A 23,504-nucleotide genomic window follows, 5' to 3' on the forward strand; every position below is an offset into this window, starting at 1 on the left:
GATGCTATACAGGTGGTCATTGCTATGATTGATTTTGTGAAAGTGAAGTGTGAGTGGGTTGTGGCTACTTAATTTCTTTGTGTTGCTACTCCCGTGATTGGTGATGCCTTCATGGGCCCCTATGAAATTTGTATGCAGTAAAAAAACAGAAAAGTAACTTTTTGTATAATAATAAGCAGAAAGCTGAATGAGGATCGATGAAATTTACTCCCATTAATGGTCCAAATAATAAGCTTATGTGCTTCGTATTTGACTTCATTTTTTTTTCTTTCATGTTAATATTCACTCTAATTGGTACACACGCTCTCAAAGCATTAAGGAATATGTGTTTAGTACAAACGAAAATGTTTTCTTAAAAGCTAGGGTTTTTCTTAATTTTTTTTAAATATTTGGCAAATAAATAAGAAATATTATTTCAAGAATATTTTCATGTAAAGGTGGGGTAGTCAAGTAGTGGTAATGGGTGGGGTTAGGTGTAGGAGAGTCTGGAGAAAATAATAATCTTGTAATGTCATTTATGAAATTTGTTTTTTTTTTCTTACTTCCACGGTTAGGAAGGTCATTTTCTCGTTCTTTTAAGAAACTTATTTTCTTCACAAAAATATTTTGACCAATCAAACATCAGAAAATTGAAACCGCTACCAAAGAGAACACCTTTTGAAAGAGTAGTATAGTATTTCACCAATATGTTTGTACATGTTTGGAATTAGATTTGTAGAATATTAGACAAGAATTCTTTTTGGTAGGGCGGACTTAGCTTGCAGTTCCAGCAGAAAGATTTCACGTGGAATATAAAGTATCAGCATTTTTTTTTACATATTTGCTCAACCTTTACAAGGAGGGGAAATATTTTTTAATTCCAAAAATGATTTGGTCCACACATCTTTTATGATTAGTCCATAAAAGATGTTCAAATATATCAAAAGTGCGACTTTGAGCTTCTTTGGGACCAATCCAACTCACATTCCAATCATATCACAAGCATGCCTCAGGGTTTAATTGAGTGAACTTTAAAAATAAATTTCAAAAACTGCATCTAATAATATTCGAGATATAACTTTTGAATACCTAAGCCTTGATAGACAGAATTATTCAGTAGTACCGATACATGTACTTGTGGAAAGTAGTAACTAGTGGAATAGTCTAGGTGTGTGCAAGCTGGCTTAGACACCATAGTTATAAAAAAGAATGGGAAAGGTCTCATTAAGACAGAGATGATTGGAATCATTCGAGAGCAGACATGGATGGTGTAGGCATAGGAATCAGATGCCATAAATTTACATTTCAATGAAGCAACTGAACCCCATCAACATAGATGTTACAGTTACTTTCTTTGAGACATCAAAACTGCTTACAAAGTGGAAGCGAAACATTAAAGAATTTACGTGGAACTATGTGTAATATTACTAGTTGTCATTTGACACGATTACCTTTTGAACTAGTGATACAATGACAGCGACATCATCGCGCTTGCCACCAGTATACCCAACATATCCGGCTGCTTGAGCTGCATCAGCAAATGGACTTCTCCCCGAAGCAGAACTACCCACTTGTTGCACTCTTGTTGCCAAAATCTCCGCAATTTCCTAAAGAAGAAAAAAAAGACCACTGCATTACATACTAGAAATGTGATTAAATTACACGATGGATTTTGGACGAATTCTCCTAAGAAGAAGTTGTACCCTTCGGATCACTCCCACAAAATAAAAAAAACAGCAGTAACACTTCATAGAAGGAAAGATAAGAAAATGTAAACAAAAATAGCACTGGCACCTGAGGACTTTTGTCAGCTTCCAGTGACCTTGAGACGATTGACACTATTTCTTGATCATATAAGTTGTCAAAAAGTGCATCTGTTGCAGTGACAATGATGTCCCCTTCATCTAACTCTATCTTGTATTCCTGAAGCATAAGTTGAAATACACAAGAAATGGAGTAATTTCTGAATACAAGCTTGGATACATCTCTCAGACGGATTGCCTCATTAAACATGTCCACATACATACCTCCAGAAGTTGAGATGGATCATCGCCTTTCTCAATTTGAATAGGCAAATTGAATTCATGAAGCATGGGTGATGACTTCCTATAAACACTGCCATTCCTTACTATGATAAATCCAGAGTCGCCAATATTAGCCACATGAAGAACCTGTTAACAATAAATTTCATTTCAAAGTAAGTTCATGAGTGAGCATTCGTAAATATTTTCCATGATCTTTTCTGGCGTATAAGAAAATTGATGAACTGAAGATTATTCCAGTAACATGTCAGCAATCTATATCTTAGCAAAAGTTTCTCACTGTATAGCAGTATTAACTTCCTAATACTCTTTACTCTTATATTGTTATTAAGTGCACACACATGCTAATGATATCTTTTAGATGAAAACATTTAGCAAGTTGCCGAATGAAAAGAACGAGAAAGGAAAGAGCATGATAACATAAAGAATTCAAATCGAGACTCCAGCTTAATTCATTCAAATGTCAATCCATTATGAATTTACAAATATATTGGTGTGTGTGGGCTGAAAGCGAGCCTTGGAGCATCAGTAAAGTTGTCTCCATGTGACTTATAGCCGTGTAATCAGCCAATGATACCTTTATTTGTATCAGGGTAGGCCGCTTACATCACACCCCCTTGAGGTGCAACCCTTTCTCGAACCCTGTGTGAATGTGAGAGGCTTCGTGCACCGGACTATGCTTTTATAGGTATGTGTGAGATATGGGAGCATCCTTCTGTTTCCAGGAAGATACCATAATTGAGGTGTTGTGTAGCACAAGACAGACATTAATTTGGTAATGAATATACCTTTCCATCAAAGTGAGCAATCAAGACTGTTGAAGATCCAGGGGAATCTGTTTTTGAGACGCTCAGATTAAGGACTTGCTTAGGGTCATTTATTGAATCCGTGTCGCACTGAGAAACAATGGATTCACTATTTTGCATGAGTTCCTGGGCATATACTCCTGGATCACTCCCTGAGTAATAAAAGATACATCCTCTTAAAATAGATATATACTAAAATGCTTCTGGACTTGATCATCATTGAGTTGGAAAATATCACTAGGTGCCTCTAACCTTCTAAAATTCCATGGAAGTTAATTTCATGAATTCTAGACTGAAACTCAAGGCTATACAGGTGCCATGCACGATAGGAAAACGAGTCAGAGAGATTTTACCTTCCAATGACCAGGAACCAACTGCATCAGCTACCCCTAGCCACTTCCCACAAGCAATAAAATATGCTTCGTGTCCACCTGCGAATGCCTGGTTTATTTATTGTTTTTCGAATTTCTTACTCATAAATCATGATGTTTTTTTTGCTACAAGAAAATAACAATCAATATCTTCTGACATATATTCAATTTTAATGAATAAACATTTATTTCATCTGGAAATGCATAACTTGTGAGTATATATACATATAGTAAAAAGCCGAACTACCTTTTTTGTGCATCATAATAGCAAAAATACCATAAAACTCAATTCAACCTCATGACTAAGTGGTCACTTTTAACTTCAAAAATTGAAAATTATAAGGCATATCTGAAATACCTTGGAGGGATATTGCAATAAAGTAGCACCAGAGGACAGAAGTAGTTCTGCTGCTGCTGGTGTAGCTTCCTTGCTGTTGAAAATGAGAGCATAAGATGTCAGATGTATCAAGAGTAGAGAATTTGTATTCAAAAAGGGGTTGGGGGTGAAGAATTTTGCCAAAATAAACTACTCCTATTTGTTAAGGGATTAAACATGTGTGTTTCTCCACATCAGTATAGTACTGAAGAAAAATGTAAAGAAAATAACTCTAACATCACCAATCTTTAACAAGTTTAGCAACATATGTATCTAAAGAATTTAGAGAATATGTATACATTCTACGGCTAAGAAAAATATAACAATTGCAGTAATTCTAAAATCGGGAAGGTCCAAGCTATTAGCAAGATTACCTGCTGTCTAAGACATCTGAAGATTTATCCTCAACCACTTCATGACCATACACTTCCATGATCTCAGTGTTTTCTACATCTTCTTTTCTTTCTTCTTCCAAGGATAAGCTAGGCAAATTTTCATCTGACTGAGAGAAGTGTAGATGGGGATAAAACAAAATTGACAGTTAAGTATAGATTGGGACAAAGTGCTGGAAGAACCAGTTCGTTTTGCTCCCAAACAAACACTCAAGCATGTAATTATATGAAGAGGTGTACATGGAATCTTTCAAGTACCAAATATGTTACTATAACCAAATCATTAGGACAGTGATCAGTGTTTAAGTAGTGTAAGATGGATAACTACTCGGTCAATAAGAGAGCATCAAATATGATAAATATGAACCAGGAAATTGCTGATGAATTCACTAAGTTGATGAAAGCATAAGTTCTAAAGAACAATCCAAGTGAAAGTTAATAGCTGAAGTAAAAGCTTTTTGCAGCCAGGTTTCGACCAACTAGTGTGTGTGACAGTCACCCAACTCTCGTACTAATAGCAAAGGTAAAGAATAACAGACCACTGTGTTGGAAACTAGAGAAAGAAGGGAAAGCTGTCCATTTCTTTTTAAGATTGTATGAAAGAGAAGAGGTTACTAAAGTGTTTCACCAATAGAAGCTTTTTTGATGACACATATCCATCATACCTTTGTACATATATCACTATGATATCATATGACATATAGTAATGTGATTTCACAGTTCCAATATATATTCCATCTTGTATAATATTATGTTGAGAAAAAAAAACTAGGTGTTATGCTAATTAACTACGAGAACTCCCAACTTAAAGGTTAAAAAAACAGCCATTATGAAATATCATTTTTGATTCTTAAATCACCACTGCACTGGAGGAATAATAAAGTTTTAAAGAGCCAGCTCACTAAATGCTGCAAACCAACAAACCCGTAGTAGCATTTAAAAATAAGTTTACCATATCTAGTTGAGCTTGAGGATCAGTCTTATGTCTGCTAAACTCAGAGGAATCTTGCAAAGGGGCATGTTGCATCCCTAACTAGAATAAATTAGAATATAGCTCTAAATTTGGGAATATCCACATATTGCACAAGATACATTATTCTGTAATAAATGCCTATTCTCTAATAGACAATCACAGCATCGTCCAGATAACATTTGATACACAAATTATTAACCAACGACCTAAATAATCTGTTTAGGTGGCTTCATCTCATCAACAATAATTAATAGCAAGCAGAGCACTGTAATGATACTCAAATAATCTACCACGTCAAACCTTAATGATAAGTGGGTAAAACTCACCGGTAATGGACTTTCACTTTCATTAGAGTCTGATATTAGGTTGTGATCAACTTCCTCATCAAAAACTGGTTCAGCCTCCAGCTTAGGAGAATCAGGCATTACTTCAATCACATCAGTCTCATCACTATCCTTGAAGGTACTATTTCGGGAAGCCTGATCTTCTGTATCTACAGACAAATTACTCAGCTCGGTTTGATCATCATTTTCAAAATTAAGGACTTCGATACTCTGGTCTTCAGCATCCATAGACAAATGCCTAATATCAACATTCTCTGGACTAATTTCGTCAACAACAGTTTCAGTATTCCCCAGATTAATTCCCCCTAGAGCATTCTCTGGACTAATTTTGTCAACAACAGTTTCAGTATTCCCCAGATCAAGTCCATCAGGAGTATTCTCTAGACTAATTTCGTCAACAACAGTTTCAGTATTCCCCAGATCAAGTCCATTAGGAGCATTCTCTAGACTAATTTCATCAACAACAGTTTCAGTATTCCCCAGATCAAGAGAATTCTCTAGACTAATTTCATCAACAACAGTTTCAGTATTCCCCAGATCAAGAGAATTCTCTAGACTAATTTCCTCAACAACAGTTTCAGTATTCCCCAGATTAATTCCCCCTAGAGCATTCTCTGGACTAATTTTGTCAACAACAGTTTCAGTATGCCCCAGATCAAGAGAATTCTCTAGACTAATTTCGTCAACAACAGTTTCAGTATTCCCCAGATCAAGTCCATTAGGAGCATTCTCTAGACTAATTTCATCAACAACAGTTTCAGTATTCCCCAGATCAAGAGAATTCTCTAGACTAATTTCATCAACAACAGTTTCAGTATTCCCCAGATCAAGAGAATTCTCTAGACTAATTTCATCAACAACAGTTTCAGTATTCCCCAGATCAAGAGAATTCTCTAGACTAATTTCCTCAACAACAGTTTCAGTATTCCCCAGATCAAGAGAATTCTCTAGACTAATTTCCTCAACAACAGTTTCAGTATTCCCCAGATCAAGTCCATCAGGAGCATTCTCTAGACTAATTTCGTCAACAACAGTTTCACTATTCCCCTGATCAAGAGAATTCTCTAGACTAATTTCGTCAACAACAGTTTCACTATTCCCCTGATCATTTCCCTCAGGAGCATTGTCTGAACTAATTTCGTCAACAACAGTTTCAGTATTCCCTGGATCAATTCCCTCAGGAGCATTGTCTGAACTAATTTCGTCAACAACAGTTTCAGTATTCCCCAGATTAATTCCCTCGAGAGCATTCTCTGGACTAATTTCGTCAACAACAGTTTCAGTATTCCCCATATTAATTCCCTCGGGAGTATTCTCTGGACTAATTTCGTCAGCAACAGTTTCGGTATTCCCCAGATTAATTCCTTCTGGAACACTCTCCACGGGCCCTTCCAATATAGGATCAATATTTTCAGATATTTGTTCTGTGTGTTGGACAATCTCAATATCATTGTCCACTGCCTCAATATCACCATTTTCCATCGAATGAGTTGAATCATCACAGCAATCCTTGCCACCATCATTCTCTGTAAATTGACTTGAACCTTCTCCCTCAGATTCTTCAATTTCCTTAGTGTTTACCGAATCAGAATAAACAGGCATTGCTGCAGGTGAACTTAAAAGAAGTGAATTGTCATCATCCAATTCTTCAAATGATTCATCACTTGATTGACCCATCATTTTTTCCTCAACTTCCAAAGAAGGAATAGAATTCTCTGGTGGTGGTGGAACTGAAGCTTCACTATCATCTTTCTTTTCAAAAATCTCCTCAACATGTCCTGCATTCTCAATACCGACTTCAGCTACAGATTCATTTTGAATTCCTTCAGGTGAAATCAAACCAATTTCATCCGCGGAATCTCCAAGAAAATTTTCACTCAATCCAGTCTCTACTTCGACAAAATCACTCCTTCCATTGCCAATTACTACTGATTCAGAGACACCAGCATCAGTTACCACAGTCACAGCCTCACCCCTGGCTTCCCTCTCTACTTTCTTGACAATGACTTCTCTCTCATTATCACCATCTAAAACGTTCACCACACTAAATTCCTCCTCACTATCCCTTCCAACCTCTTCAACCCCCAAAAGGGATTCCTCCAATTCAACCTCTTTCTCTATCTCACTTGGGTCCCCAAACCGAAACAGTAAAGTGCCATCAGAATGCTCTGCCACACCCCAAAAAAAGAAACATCAAAACCCCACCAAATTGGTAAAAGAACATTTTTTTTATCACATAAGAGAAAGACACAAGCAATTTAAAAGGGAAAACATACCATGGGTAGAGACGACATCAAGATATGGGGAAATGGATGTGGAGCAGAAAGCAATTTGAAGTGATTTTCTTCTTCTTTTTCTTCTGACAAGAGTTGGGAAAAGGAGGGGTTTTTGGGCAGAAAAATAGGTGGCCAAGAATTGAGAACCTGTTATACACCGAGCATCCAAGAACTTGCATAAAGAATCAGCCATAACTATTATGACAACAATTTCTCTAACAATTTTTAAAGATTATTTGAGTTGAAGACGAGTTGTTTTTTGTGGATAGAAGTTCATGTCTTTTCTTTTCTTGGGAATGATGATGATCGTTATTTTCTGTTTGGTTTTACCCGGGAAATGGGTTTTGGCTAACTAATAACTCTTAAACAGCACCACTAATTCTCAATTGCTATATGGGCCGCAAACCCAAATGAGATATTTCCTGTTGCTTTGTCTAAAATGGTTCTATTCTACTAGTTAATCTATCTTTCAAGATTATCAATTTAACTCTTTTTTTTACAAAGATTTACTTGCAGATATCTTTTGAATAATACACTGTTATTGTATTATAAGTTATGTTCTACGACTTGATTATTATTCACGGAGAAAGAATATACAAATTAAGTGTGGGGGTAGGGGGTTATAAAAAAACATCATTTTCTCCCTTAGAATTTTTAGAACTTAATTCTTGAGTTGCCCTTTCTAGGTCCCAAGTTCATGGGTTGCATTTTGCAGGTGTCATCATGAGTGATGTAAAAAGTATAGACACTAATTATAAAAACTATGGCTGTTACAAGTTACAAGTACTAGTACCTTAGCTTCATAGAACTAAGTAGAAGCTATGATACTAAATACCATCTTAAACCAACACAACCTTTTAACGACAATTGCCGCCACAAAAAAGAACAGCAAAATCTTTAGTTCAAGCATTTCAAAGGTTGTATTTTTTTCATCTTTTTTTTGGGTGGGTGGGTGGGTGGGGGGGGGGGGGGTTACAGATCATGTATGCATAGAGTGCAGGAATAACAACTAAGACAAACAATCAAAACTAAAGGAGAAGGGAGTGTCCACGTGTATGGTACAAAAAAGGGACAGAGATGTAACTCAACACCTTATTGGTCCGAAATCTATCCACCAGAGATCATGTGCAGATTTCATTGATCCTACTTGGCTCCTTACAAGGCCCCCTTTTGATCTTATAACCTTATATCTCACTACTTCATTCATAGTAGAGACACAAGAAACAACCATCCATATCTTTGCATATTACTATCATTCCATTCTTAATCATATACAAAACACACATGGCTACAACATCTGCTGCAGTGCTGAATGGTTTGAGCTCCTCTTTCTTGACTGGTGGCAAGAAAAGTCAGGCCTTATTGGCTGCTCCCCTTGCTGCCAGAGTTGGCGGTGCTGCCACTCCCAAGAGGTTCACTGTGGTGGCTGCTGCTCCCAAGAAATCTTGGCTTCCTGGTGTAAGAGGTGGTGGCAATTTGGTTGACCCTGAGTGGCTCGATGGCTCGTAAGTTCACTTTACATCTCCAACCCTCACACCCCATACATGAATCTAGGATTTGGAATTTGTGTGTCAAGAACATGTATATGTGGTTTGAGCAGAAAGATTGAACCTTTAACTTGATCTAGCTTTGTCTCTGCTCCTTCCTCCCCTATTTCATTCAATTCTTTTGCAGTGGCTTAACTTTGTATTTGAACTTGCAGGCTCCCTGGTGACTATGGTTTTGATCCACTTGGTCTTGGCAAAGACCCTGCATTCTTGAAATGGTACAGAGAGGCTGAGCTCATTCATGGAAGATGGGCAATGGCTGCTGTATTGGGCATCTTTGTTGGTCAAGCATGGAGTGGCATTCCATGGTTCGAGGCCGGTGCTGACCCAGGTGCTATTGCACCTTTCTCTTTTGGCACACTTCTTGGTACACAACTTATCCTCATGGGGTGGGTTGAGAGCAAAAGGTGGGTCGACTTCTTCGACCCTGACTCTCAGTCTGTTGAGTGGGCCACTCCATGGTCCAAGACTGCTGAGAACTTCGCCAACTTCACAGGCGAACAGGGTTATCCCGGTGGCAAATTCTTCGATCCACTGGCATTAGCTGGTACCCTTAACAATGGAGTTTACGTCCCTGACACAGAGAAGCTTGAGAGATTAAAGGTTGCTGAGATCAAGCATGCTAGACTTGCTATGTTAGCCATGTTAATTTTCTATTTTGAGGCTGGGCAAGGGAAGACACCCCTGGGAGCTCTTGGTTTGTAAGGGGTTTCATATTAAACATTTCATTGTAAAAAGTCACTGGATGTAGAAAGAAGAAACCAAAATTTGGTTTTGTCCCTTGAGAAAATTCAAAATCTTCCCTTCATACAGTTTATGATCTTACTAACAGTTGTAACAATGCAGAGGCGGAGATATGGTAGTTAAAACCCTAATAAAATGATTCAAGAATCATGACTTTTAACATTTGAATAACGTAGTTCACTGATAAGTATAATTTGCAGTCACAAATAAAAATATGATCATAAATCAATACAGCAGAAACCTTCACAAGAATATAACTCAACTAGGAAGGTAGCATCTATGTTGCTCGGACTCTTAAAAATGTCAACGGGTGCGTGTCGGATTCGCCAAAAGTAGTGTACTTTTGGTGAATCCGACACGGGTGTGGCATCAAAAGTGAAGAGTCCACGCAACTAAGGGTAGCATTCTCAGTGAGTTGCTGCCTTCTGGTTTATAAGACCAAAAGCTCATACAATCAGAATAAGGATTATCATACCAATGCACGGAAGGACAACGGGACCCTTGCTCACATATATAGGAAATTTGCATTCATTGTGAACCATTTCGAAGCCTTGGCAAGAGAAAGAAACCAAAAAGCTCATAGAACTACTCTTCAGATGATCTTTTCTTTAAAAAAAATCCCTAGTTTAACATTAATGGGGGCCGATGGAGGGAGAAAGCTGATCAAGTTGCCAGAAAGTTTCCTAGTAATAGACTAATACATATGCCCTGTTACTCACTGCCTGGAGCCGTCAAGAACTCTCCCTTACAGACCACATCCCCTACTACATATCTCATTCCTTCCATCTTTGCTATTCCTAATCTTTTTTGCAGCTAGATCAGTGTCATTCACATTGCCAAAGCATCTCCAGCCACCACTGGCTTCCTGAACCTTTGTCTATCACGGCAAAAGAAGTTCTCTCTGAAGCCTCTCACTTCAGGTCACAAGCATAAAGAATTTTATTTATCTTGGTATATACCACAAAGTACAAGGTGTAGATCTCTTATAACTTTTTCCAAGAGGAAGTATCACTTATTGTCAACAGTTCCACTTCTTGTTCTGGATATGTGGGATATCTTTGCGTCCTAATCCACTTAATAGGGTACCAACTACCAAGTGTCACGTAAAATGCTTGCTCCTGTAATTTAGAAGAAACCCAATTAAGACTTTATCCCAGAGAAATAGGAGAGAGAGAAACCAAAAAACAAACAGTATCCAACATTCCAACAGATATATTTTCCTCCTTAAACAGACGTAAGAACAATGTTTCTGCAATCTTGGAATATGGGATCAAGTTAGAAGAAATACATTATGCCTGAGAGTTATATATCAACAAAAAGAACATAAACCATACAAATTTAAAAAACTCAATTAAATGGGCGAGAAAACAGTTATATCAGCTTAATGGTTGGGTCCATGTAGAATTGTGTTCTATGTAACATACTTAGACTAGGAAGATATGTGCTAACTAATTTCTTTATCAAAAATTAATATTTTATATAACCATCTTTTCTGTTGTTTCATTATATGATATGTTTATAACTGTCAATGTTGTGTAATTGAAATATCCTTCCTTTGTTGTACCAATTCTCAAAATTTACCATGCCAACATGTCCACGATTGGTCATATTTTCACATCCATCTTCCGGCTATCTAAATTAAAATGGATGGAGGAACTCACATGTATGAACAGCAATATAAATGTACCCCTAGATAGATGTTAAATGTAGAAGGAAGAACTTCCTTTCTACCTATAACGATTGATCAGTGAACCCAAAAGAGTTGCCAATTTTCAATGTTGACCTTAAAGTAGAGATTCCATTTTAACATAACAGATGACATTTATATACATATAATATCCAGTTCAATCAACACTAATATAACAACTCAAGAGAGATAATATCAGAAGTCAAGGTACCTCAAGAGCTTTTCCTCTATAGAAATTCCTATGTTAAGGGGATCCTAGTCTTCATCACTACCTGTCTCTGCATCAGAAGTTCCATCGCATTCTTCAGTCAATTCAATCTCTTCTTCATCGGTCAATTCATTCTCTTCTTCATCAAGCACATTGTCCAGCTGCGGCAAAATGTCCACTCCTTTGCTTCGGTAAATTAACCCAGTCCTCATAACATGATGAAACTTATCCCTGTGGCGTGTCAGAGGATGTGGATTTACAAGTCTCCCACGACGGTACCCCTCTCTCAATGCCACAGTCGTTGTCTTGCACTTGAGTGAGAGGTAGAATATTCCTGGATACCTAGTAAATATTCGAGTAAATCTATCTGGAAGGTATAATTCCTTTCTCAGGCTCCTCAAGTAATTTCTCTTTGTTTTCTTGTATAGTGTCAAGCTCAAGAACTCATGTAAAACCCCAACTACTCTCTTTTCCATAAGATCACTATTAGGGTCGATTCCCCTTGAATCCTCGTAAGGTGAGATGTAAGGCAGCTTCTGAAACTCATCCATCCACGCCTTGACCTTCTTCTGTGCCCCATATCCCCTTGGGAAACTCATGGGAAATTCTAATGCAGCTTTGCCCCTTTTAAATTCCCTATACCCCGCCGGAGGGCTGCTATCATCATTCATCTTTTGCAACTCTGACACAGCATATTTTTCTGGCCACTGAACAAGCTTTAAGCAAGCCAACCCATTTGTTCCCTTAACTATCCTAAAATGATCTGGAAATCTCTTATCAAAATCATCAGGCAATCCTAAATCCCATTTCAAAGGATGCAATGATTGCAGCGCCACCTGCAAATATTCAAGTCAAATTTGATAAATGAGAGGAAGAAAACAGCTCCACATAGAGAAAACGAGCAGTACTGGAACTGTATTTTGAAATTCACAAAAATGGCATTTTATCTTGATACTTTAAAGCTTCATCAGGGAGTCTTCACAACTTAGACAAATTGATCCAATTTTCTGCACCACCAACTACCACATACCAAAACCACAATCTGATACAAAGCATTTTTGAATTAATAGCAATCCACTAGCTCCTCCACATTGGATACATGATGGATAAAATGAATTAACAGAAGTATAATTACATTCAAAATTGGCAATAATCCCAAGAAACGCAGTCTTACTACAGTTTTCATAGAATACTTAGTACCTTCTAAAAAAAAGATCCTCAAGAAAAGCTCCTTCTTTAGCAACAAGATATGGAACCAAATGATTAAAAAAAAAGTGTTAAAAGAATTACCATTCTGTTGGTTGTCATCATAAGAACTTTGGAAAGCCTTTCAACCAAATCACTCTGGTTATCTTCAAAGACCTTCAGTTCTTGATCATGAAGAATTTTTGCAATCTGGGTAAGCTTAAAACAAGGCAAAGATTGGTACTTTGGGTGAGGAAACTCCTCAAAAAGAGTTGGGTATCTTCTAATAAACCTAAGTGTAGGAACTGTAAGCCCAAGAAGTTTTTGGGAATCAGCAAGCGACTTAGCAGTAAGATACCCAACTGGTGAACGCACAATGGCGTCTTTTAGTAAACAAGCTGCTTTAAGATCCGTTTGCACATCGATTATATGGTCCAAACCTCTGTTTTTCACCCATTTCAAACGGACTTTTACTATGGTTCTATGTTGCTGAAGATTGTGATAATGTGAAACAATGTTTTGGGTGGCTATGGATTTTAGGGTTGAGAATAGAGATTTTTCTAACAAATTCATATGTGGGTTTGGGCTTGTGAGTAAGAAAATTTTGTTGCATATATGGTTTGGGGGCTAGGGCAATTGACAGTGGGTTTTGCAGAAGGGAAGGAAACAAGAACTGGGGGAAGGGGTGAATTAATGAAAATATTAATTACACTAAACACCTATAATATGACTCAAATTGCCTTCTTTTAAAAAATAAAAAATAAGTAAACTCGATTGGTTCGATTCTCCCGGATTAGGCACAAGTTTATAAAGTTCGCCTCTTGTCCCAACTGAGCAGATATGGATGTGTGTGCGTTCTTGATGACATGGGACATATTTTTCATGAAATGTTTCTTGATGACATGTACATATGTTTAATTTGACTTGTCCTAAGACTTGCGTCCATGGGTCACGTTTTGCAAGTTGATTAAGTTTGGTCAAACACTTATGCAGATTCTTAAATTTGTCTTTAAATTTCATTTTAACACTCCAACTCAATCCTGTTCCATTTTAATCTTTCAACTCCAATTTTTATGTTTCATTTTGGCACTTCTAAGTGATGTGGTAGAGAGTGTGCATCACACATTCTCTAAGAGAGTAAAAGACAAAAAAAAAGTATTTTTTTTTAAAAATAATAAAAGATTACCCTTCAACTCTATTTCTTTTATGTACCATTTAACACAAAATACTAATTTTATGATTTCTTTATTTCTATATATGTTATTCAATTGCAATTTTGCATTTTAAAAATCGACGATCATCTGTTAATTATTGTAAAAAATTAAAACTGACGGATTATCATTGTTTTTTTTTATAAAAAAAAGTAACAATTTCTTTTTAAGAGTTTTCCTATATTTTTGCGTGAAAAATAATTGATGAAAGTGCGACAATTTTCTTTCTTAAAAAAATCAATGACAACCCAACGAAGTCTATCGAGTTTCAACATTTTTTTGTAGTGTTATTAATTAGCAATGAACATGAGTTTTTTTTTACTCGTATTTAGTTGAATGAAAAATTAGAAAGCTGATATTTGAGTTAGTCCAAGTAAACTAGATATGAAAAAAATAAAATATGTGATGTTATTTAAATTAAGTAATTGTTTTTTAAAAAAAATCAACACACTTTCACCGATTATTTTTTCACACAATAATGTACAGAAACTCAAAAAAAATAATATATTTTTTAAAAATGATATTCATCCATTATTTTTTAACACAATAATGACATGTGAAGTACACACATCCCACTTTGTTGATTCTTTGGAAAGAAGTGCCAAAATGGAACATAAAAATTGGAGTTGAAGGGTTAAAATGGAACAAGGTTGAGTTGGAGTACCAAAATGAAATTTAGGGACAAGTTTAAGGATCTGCATATGTGTTTGGCCATTAAGTTTGGAGTCAATAACTAGAAAAATAGGTTCTATGCATTGATGGTTTAATATTAAATTATTGCGCATATAAGTTAATATAAATGACAAAATAAACCTAGTATCTTAGGGATCATTTGGTGTGAGGGATAGAAATAAATAGTGATGAGATAAGAAAATAGTGATGCGATAAAGTTTTTGTATCTTGTTTGGTTGTCATGTTTGGGACAACTTATCTCACCATTTATATCATAATTCATAGCGATGGGATAAGTTATCCTAGGATAGCTAACCCCAAGATAACTTATCCTGGGATAACTTGTTCCCAATCAAACGATATGCATTAGGGTACAAGGTTAGTAGATAGTTGAGAGTTCTCTCTTTCTGCGGGATAAGCTTTCACTACTCTTGTAGTTTCTTGATCTTCAATTTTGGCTTTCACTAGTATGTTTTGGCACCAATTATTGCATTATTTAGTTTTCATTAATGTTCTTTCTCTTGTTTGTTATGTAACACTTTCCAATTCACATTAACGGTATTATTGTGATTGCCCCCATATTTGCATAAATTGTTTGGCAGGGTTTTTTTTTAAAACTAAGAGATCGTTTGGTGTAATGGATAAGAGAAAATAGTCCTAGGATAACTTTTTAGTGCCTCTTTATTTCTTGTTTGGTTACAAAGTATGGGATAACTTATCCCAGGATTAATAAATAGTATTGGGATAAGTTATCCCTTCCTCTTGGTGGAATAACAATACCAAGATAACTTATTCTAGGATAAAACAATCAAAATGACGAGAATATCCTTGAAATCTATTTGATTATCACTTTTCATATCTTTATTCCACATTTGTAAAGTTGCTGAAAATTTTTTGCAGCTCATGAGATGTTGTTTTGATAAATTTCAAATAAATCTATAATTTTAGTTTGACAAAATTATTCAACTATTTGAGTCCTTTTTGAACTTTGTTTCTTTTGCAATTGGTTAAAAAGTTATTTTTGCAACGAGAAATGTTATCAAATTTACCAAATTTCAATTCAATTATGGTTATTGTTATTGTGCAGTTTTTGCTCCACTTTTGATTTATTTATATTTGTCTAATTTTTTGCTAATGACGGTAAAGAAAAGATGCTCCCCACTAGCCTCAATAGCTTGCTCCAGTTTTGATTCATGTGGATAGTAAACTTATCAATAATTGAGATTCATTTGATTTTATTTTTAAGAGTGAGTAACTAAAAGCTTTATAAAAAACTATATATAAAAAGCTAAATAAGATAGAGGGTATTTTCGTAAACAAATAACTAATTCTTAGAAAATATCCAATGCTTATTAGTTATAATACAACAAATCAAACAAGCAATAAAAACTAATCCCAACATAACTTGTTTTCGAACCAAACAACCCCTAAGGGTCTTCGGAAAACACTCCCTCTATCTCTACAAAATAGAAGTAAGGTCTGTGTAAACTTTACCATCCTCAAACCTCACTTTTAGTTGTCGCTCACAAATTTCAACTACTGCAATGTCATTTACAAACCTTTTTTTTTTCTCTATTTTCACTAAGATGTCATTTTCTTAGAGAACCCAATATCTTCTTATTTGAGAGAGGGGCATTACAGACCCCATGTAGAGGTGTCCACGTGTATGGTTACGAATAGGGGACATAGAGATGGAGCTCAACATCTCATTGGTCCGAAATCTATCCACTAGATTTCATTTATCCTACTTGGCTACTTACCATCTGCCCTCTTTTGATCTCATGACCATATAACCAGGAATCTCACTTCAATATTCAAAAACAGAAACTTTGCATTTGCAGTTTACCACTATCCAAAATAAACATGACCACCACATCTGCTGCTGCAGTGCTAAATGGCTTGAGCTCCTCTTTCTTGACTGGTGGCAAGAAAACTCAAGCCTTGTTAGGTGCTCCTGTTACTGCCAGAGTTGCCACTCCCAAGAGGTTCATTGTGGCAGCTGCTGCTGTTGCTCCCAAGAAATCTTGGATTCCTGGTGTAAAAGCTGGTGGCAACTTGGTTGACCCCGAGTGGCTCGATGGCTCGTAAGTTTACTTTTACATACACAAAGTTTAATTCCCTCCCCTCCTCTTATTTCATTCATTCTGTTGCAAAGGCTTAACCTTGTATTTTGTACCTGCAGGCTCCCTGGTGACTTTGGTTTTGACCCACTTGGTCTTGGCAAGGACCCTGCATTCTTGAAATGGTACAGAGAAGCTGAGCTCATTCATGGCAGATGGGCAATGGCTGCTGTATTGGGTATCTTTGTTGGTCAAGCATGGAGTGGCATTCCATGGTTTGAGGCTGGCGCTGATCCTGGTGCTATTGCACCTTTCTCTTTTGGCACACTTCTTGGCACTCAGCTTCTCCTCATGGGTTGGGTTGAGAGCAAAAGGTGGGTCGACTTCTTCGACAATGACTCTCAGTCTATAGATTGGGCCACTCCATGGTCCAAGACTGCTGAGAACTTTGCCAACTTCACAGGCGAACAGGGTTACCCTGGTGGCAAATTCTTTGATCCTTTGGCATTAGCTGGTACACTTAACAATGGAGTTTATGTCCCCGACACAGAAAAGCTTGAGAGATTAAAGCTTGCTGAGATCAAGCATGCTAGACTTGCTATGTTAGCCATGTTAATTTTCTATTTTGAGGCTGGACAAGGGAAGACACCCCTTGGAGCTCTTGGTTTGTAAGAGACTTCATATTAAATATTTCACTGTAAAAGAGTCGTTGAATGTAGAAAGAAAGTAACCAAAACTTGAATTTGTCACTTCAAGCTTTTCTCTCTTGAGACAGTTATCTCTTACGAATTCTGTATGCTTTGGCCCAAAGGGACAGTATATAAATTGTAACAATGCAGAGGCAGCAATATGGTAGTAGAAGTACCAATTAAATTATTCAATAATCATGACTTAAAACTGAAGAACCTAGTTCAAGAATGAGTATAACTTGCAGTCACAAATGTAAATTTGATTAAAATGTTGCACAAACCCTTCCAAATAAATAATTCAACCAGGATGGCAGAGTTGTCAGTTATTTGCTGCCTCCTGGATTATAAGATGAAACATATTAATACAACCAGAATCATAATTGTCATAACAATGCACTCAAAGAGCTTGACCTTATCATAGATACAGTAATTCGCATTCATCCTGTTTATCTTTGGCAAGGAAAGAAACCAAAAGCTCATAGATTGCAACTACTCTTTCAGATAAAGAAAATTATGAGATTCCCTAGTTTAACATTAATGGGGCAGCTGGATGGAGGAAAGAACTGATCTAGATGCTAGGAAAGATTCCTAGTAGTAGCTTTCACAGCATTATTCACTGCCTGTAGCCATCAAGAATTCACCCTCGCAGACTACATCCCCTCCTACATATGCCTTACCTTCCATCTTGGCTATTCCAAAACGTTTTTGTAGCTTGATCAGTGTCATTCTCATTACCAAAGTATCACCAGCGATCACTGGCTTCCTGAACCTTACTTTGTCTATTCCAGCAAAGAAGAAGTTCTGTTTGGAGCCTCCAACTTCAGGTTGGAGCATGACCAAGCCCCCAACTTGGGCCATTGCCTGGATTGACAGAAACAGACACTCATCAGACTTTGATAAAATTAAAACCTTGCAGCAACAAAGGTAAGATAACCAAACAAGTAGAAATTTAGACAACTCCATCTAAATAAGTTAAACAGAAGAAGAAAATAAGTGATGCACTTTGCACAATTCTGCAATACAACTCATCCTACCTATACCATTAACTTCCCTTTTCCTCATAAATTGTTATAATAGTTTTTCATGTTAAATTGAATTCTAGAATTTCCTTCTACAAAGAAAGATTTACGTTGTAGTTCTGCCTGTATTTAGTAAACCCAAATCCTGATAATCTAATACTCTACGATTTGAGATTAGAATGATATGTTAGGAACAAATCCGAAAAGGCTGGAGATCAGGACTTCCCCACTGTCATAGAGAATAGGTCCATTGAAAACCTGGGGAGGTACAGCTTTATCAGTAACTAATGTCATTTAGCATTCTCTGAGGCCATCAACGTGTGATCCTCCATGCTTTTTGTACGATAACAATGGAATCAAGCTATTGCCTTTTCACTTAGACTTAATCTACTTCCACTTCTATTATCCAGCTTCAGAACAGCCTGTTTATTGCTAGAATTAACACACATAATCTTCCATGTTATAATGACATTTGGTTCAGGAAGCACCACTAGAGAGGTTCCAATAAGGATATATCATAATAGTTAAGGAGGAATTTGGTGTCTAAGCACATGGAGTTTTAAGCACTTTGTAATAGATATCACAAATACTGTCTTTTTCAAATGTGAGACAAAAATTGGTGCGCAACACTACTAAATTGTGGTATGAGTATGACAGTTTTTAATAGTGCATAAACGTCTTCCAAAAGGTTCGAGTGAGTATGAAGATAAAAGGACGATGACTTTCTTTCAACCAGAATACTCAAGCATTTGCAGGAGCTAGCTCTGAATGTTCACAATCAAAGAAGATAATGAAAAAGGAAATGAGCAAAAGGTTAAGGACATAATATGTGATTTTCTTCCCCAATTAGTACATAGTATGTGATGTTTTAAAAGCTTCCCTTAAAATCCTACTATTGTAATGACATTTCACTCGTGTTCCAATTTCACAAAATGGCAGGAGATTCTTCCTATGAACAATTTGGTCATAGTGAAAAATGTCGTAAAAGATTCATTAATTATAAGAAAAAATTCCAGTCAGCAGAACATAAAATACTATTCACTTTCACTTTTCTTTTTGATAGAGGATTAAATTTCAGCTATCTTCTGGCTCTCACAATTTTACTTGGACAAAAGAACCAAGATGGGAAAAGAAAGTTAATTAGTTCAGGTAGAAGAGAATTCTGAAATAATAAAAGATCTTTATGTGGATACCTAAGAGATCAAAGAAAAATCCGGTTTAATAAATATGTCAAAAACTCAAGTCCAATTCATCCAGTTAGCCCCATTTCCTGAATAGATTTATTATTTTCTTTAACTGCGGAACACTCAGTGGGTCAATTATCTCGTGAACTTTCATAACTCATTAGAAGCCCTCTTCCAAGTAATATTGAAAACCAAGCCACAAAAAGAGCAACTCAAAGTACGGATTTCACTTATCTGTTTAATAACAACATGAACCAGCATGATATATGGAAAAGTTTAGACATTAAAATCTGAAATAGGTGATAGGAAAACTAATTCATCCAATTTCATAGTTTTGAAAAGCTATACCACATTCAATAAGAAACCGAAAAGATAGAACCTTTAACTAATGCAAATGGAAATTCAGTCAGTTTCATGGAATAACAGACAAGTCATAAGCATACCTCAACCATGAGGACACCAGGCATGATTGGCCTCTCAGGGAAGTGTCCAGGAAAGAAATTATCATTGATAGTCACATTCTTGATGGCCACAGCTGACACTCCTGGATTGTATTCAATCACTCGATCCACTAGAAGAAACGGAAAACTGAATACAATGCAGCTCTCATCAGTAAAGTAATCAATCCACTATGCCTCAATCCTAAACTAGTTGGCCACAAGTCCTAGAAATCTATCCAACCCCATTCACGTCAATTTCATACCCCAATACTAAATAATTTATCGTGTCAAGTCATTAATGAAACACAACAAACAAACATTTTTACAAACAGATAACATAATGCATACCGATGGGGCAAAACCTCGCGAATCTGATTGATATCCATCACAGTAGGAAATGCTGGGTACCCTGTAAGCAAATCAAGATTCCAAACATTAGAACAAGCAAAAGCGAAAAAAATAAAACAAATAAACGCAGTAATTGCATACTCAATTCAATTGGGGTTTCGATTTTGGAATCATTGTCTGGAGCAGCACAGTTAGTGATGACACTATTCCGTATCTTCTTGCAATGGGTGGACAATGAATGAGATCTGAAGGTAACAAGAGATTGTTTGAGCATCGATGAGGGCAATGGAAAAGAGGCATTCTCAAATCTTTGAGAAGTGGGGGTGGAAAAGACAGATTGGGATATAGCCATAGAAGCCATTGAAAAAAAGGGGTCTTTGGAGAAGACGGATTGGGGGCGACAAAAACGAAGTGGTTTTTAGGCTTTAAGGTGAAGGAGATTTGAAGGAGAAGAATGAAGTGGAGGCGGAGATAACAAGGTTGATGAGACTTGGAAGAACCGAACAAGTTGAACAACCTTACTAGTGTGACCAATGGCTAACCAACCTGAGTTGTGGGATGGTTGGACCTAAGGGGTCTTTATTTGGTTGAATTTGATCGGATTAAAATAAATTGAATTATTTATTTATTAATTTTTAGTATTTAATAAAATTACTATTTTTTATTATGATTTTATATATCATATAAAATAAAAATATGTCTCTTTAAATATATTTTGAAAAAAAATCTCCATGAGTAAATCTGAACTACATATTAGTTCAATTTTCAATTGGTTACAGTGAGTCGAACTAGAAAATAAATGGGTCAATTACCCACCTAACCTTGAATGAATTGAGTTTGATTTTTGTCATCTATGATCTGACCCTTTGATTTGAATCATGTGAATCCTCTTGGAAATGTCCCGCCAAAAATATAAAAAAATATTAGTTTCACGTATATATAAAAAAAATATTATTTCATTTATAAGATTATTTGTTTTTATCTATTTCATCAATAATGTTCAACATAACAACAATTTTTTGAAGGCAAAACTAATGTTTACTACTAAATATTAATCACTTTTCAAGGGATAATTTGATTTTAAATTGAATTTTTGATTTGGCTGAACATAGTGACTCCTTATTCATTAAAGGGAACATTTCTTTTTGGTGCCATTGTTAGGCGGGTCTAACTAACCTTTTAAAACATAACTTATTCTTATTTTTTAGCAATTCGAATCGTTTCATTCCAAAACATCGCCCCCAAATTTAAAAATAAAATAAAATAAGTTGAGCTAGATTTCTCATAAATATACGAAAGGTTAATTAATCAATGAAAGAAGGTTTCAAATAATAGAATATTATCTGATTTTATTTATCTTTAGCTAGTTTAGTCTTCTCGAATAAAGAAATCAAATCAAAATCAATTTTCTTTTTGATAAAAAAAAAATACATACCTATGTGAAATATATAAAACGTTTAGCAAAAAAATGAAATTTCTTGATCAACATAAGTTGTTGACTTCAGAAACGAATACTACAAGAAAAATGTGTATTAATTTTGGGGAATTAGTCCCTAAAAAGTCTAAAACTGGTTCTTAAAAGGGAGAACTACATAAATCTCACTAGTTTAGGTCCTAATTACTAAGATTCCCAATAATTTTAAATATTACTTCCTCTACCATATTTCATGATTAGGATACATGAGTTTGAATCTGTGAGATACATGTATCTGCCGAATTTTAAAACTGAGATACGCATTTTATTTATTTAAATTAATTGATTGTAACTGATTTCCTTAATTAGTGGAGTAATTGAGGATTTTCAGAATATATGGACGGTTAATTTTGGAATTAAATTAATCAAATCCTTTAAATTTAAGGCAGAAATCAAGAAGTATATCTATGTTTAATAAATTTCATTTTATTATTATTTGAAATAATAAATTCATTAATATTATTAATAAAAGACAAAAACATGTATATTTTGGTTATGTAATTTGATTAATTTCATTTTATTATCCTTAAAATAATAAATCATTAATTTGATGTATCTATTATCAATATATAATGTATCCAACAAACTAAACACTTAGGGGTCGTTTGGTAGAGTGTATTAGGAAAAATAACGCATGCATTAGCATTGTGTATTACTAGTACCTTGTTTGGTACTCTTTTCCAACCTATGTATAACTAATGCTTGCATTAGTTATACACTCTATTGTGTATTAAGGTGTGTATTGCTAATACCATGGATTTCTAGGTATTAGCAATGCAATGGTTTTAATACATGCATTAGATTAACTAATGACAAAACTACCCTCTAATAATAATAATAATTATTATTATTATGTTATTATTATAATTATAATTATTATTATTATAATTATAATTATTATTATTATAATTATGATAATTATTATTATTATTATTATAATAATAATAATTATTATTATTATTATTATTATTTTTGTAAAAGAATGTGGGGGTATTTTTGTAAACAAATATATTTTTAATAGTCTTTATACAAGGCTTGCAATTTCCAATACATCAAACCAAACAATGTATAAGAAATAATGCAAGCATAACTAATGCAAGCATTACTAATGCTTGCATTACTAATGCATGCATTACTAATACATCATATTCAACATTATTCTTATACACTCTACCAAACGACTCCTTGGATACATGAGTATCAAACAAATACATTCATATGTATCATAAAAGTATCTAGTATTAATTTCGTGCATTTGTTATAGGGGTCTAGTATTAATTTCATGTATCTTTTATATATATCTAGTATTAATTTATACATTATATTCAAAAACATGTATCTCGGATACATAATAACATATACATATAATTATACTAGGTAATGTTGCCCGTGCTATGCACGGGCACGGGCACGGGCCCAATAATATAAATGGTATGTTTTGGGGCTAATAACGGAGATTTTGAAGCGATTGTTTGCG

At 35.4% G+C, this 23,504-nt stretch overlaps 4 protein-coding genes across 6 annotated transcripts; 1 reads left to right on the forward strand and 3 right to left on the reverse strand.

Annotated features, from left to right (window-relative positions):
- Positions 1–1,243: 1,243 nt before the first annotated feature.
- Positions 1,244–7,996, reverse strand: LOC125816509 (uncharacterized). The gene is made up of 9 exons (XM_049496121.1): positions 7,560–7,996; positions 5,266–7,451; positions 3,949–4,076; positions 3,557–3,629; positions 3,181–3,268; positions 2,810–2,979; positions 2,007–2,150; positions 1,774–1,902; positions 1,244–1,586 (listed from the first exon to the last, which is right to left on the reverse strand). Exons 1-9 carry the CDS (start codon positions 7,750–7,752, stop codon positions 1,407–1,409), a joined length of 3,291 nt encoding a protein of 1,096 aa, XP_049352078.1. The 5' UTR covers positions 7,753–7,996; the 3' UTR covers positions 1,244–1,406.
- Positions 7,997–8,736: 740 nt separating this feature from the next.
- LOC125816624 (chlorophyll a-b binding protein CP24 10A, chloroplastic) lies at positions 8,737–17,549 on the forward strand. Of its 3 annotated transcripts, XM_049496242.1 has the most exons (3): positions 8,737–9,064; positions 9,262–9,709; positions 17,444–17,549. In XM_049496242.1, the coding sequence occupies exons 1-3, from the start codon at positions 8,844–8,846 to the stop codon at positions 17,543–17,545; spliced, it is 771 nt and encodes a 256-aa protein (XP_049352199.1). In that variant the 5' UTR covers positions 8,737–8,843; the 3' UTR covers positions 17,546–17,549. The 3 variants fall into 3 exon arrangements, with proteins under 3 accessions (XP_049352199.1, XP_049352198.1, XP_049352197.1); XM_049496241.1 differs by lacking the exon at positions 9,262–9,709 and having other exon boundaries at positions 8,744–9,064; positions 16,996–17,549; XM_049496240.1 differs by lacking the exons at positions 8,737–9,064; positions 9,262–9,709 and adding an exon at positions 16,600–16,897 and having other exon boundaries at positions 16,996–17,549.
- On the reverse strand, positions 11,634–13,598 carry LOC125816623 (protein WHAT'S THIS FACTOR 9, mitochondrial). Its single transcript, XM_049496239.1, has 2 exons — positions 13,036–13,598; positions 11,634–12,581 (listed from the first exon to the last, which is right to left on the reverse strand). Exons 1-2 carry the CDS (start codon positions 13,501–13,503, stop codon positions 11,793–11,795), a joined length of 1,257 nt encoding a protein of 418 aa, XP_049352196.1. The 5' UTR covers positions 13,504–13,598; the 3' UTR covers positions 11,634–11,792.
- Positions 17,550–17,783: 234 nt separating the features above from the next.
- On the reverse strand, positions 17,784–21,093 carry LOC125816625 (uncharacterized). Its single transcript, XM_049496243.1, has 4 exons — positions 20,695–21,093; positions 20,554–20,614; positions 20,209–20,353; positions 17,784–18,423 (listed from the first exon to the last, which is right to left on the reverse strand). The coding sequence occupies exons 1-4, from the start codon at positions 20,912–20,914 to the stop codon at positions 18,172–18,174; spliced, it is 678 nt and encodes a 225-aa protein (XP_049352200.1). The 5' UTR covers positions 20,915–21,093; the 3' UTR covers positions 17,784–18,171.
- Positions 21,094–23,504: the final 2,411 nt, after the last annotated feature.

Source organism: Solanum verrucosum, unplaced genomic scaffold (assembly GCF_900185275.1).
Source record: "Solanum verrucosum unplaced genomic scaffold, falcon-dt-bn FXZP01000261.1, whole genome shotgun sequence".
Classification (NCBI taxonomy): Eukaryota; Viridiplantae; Streptophyta; class Magnoliopsida; order Solanales; family Solanaceae; genus Solanum; species Solanum verrucosum.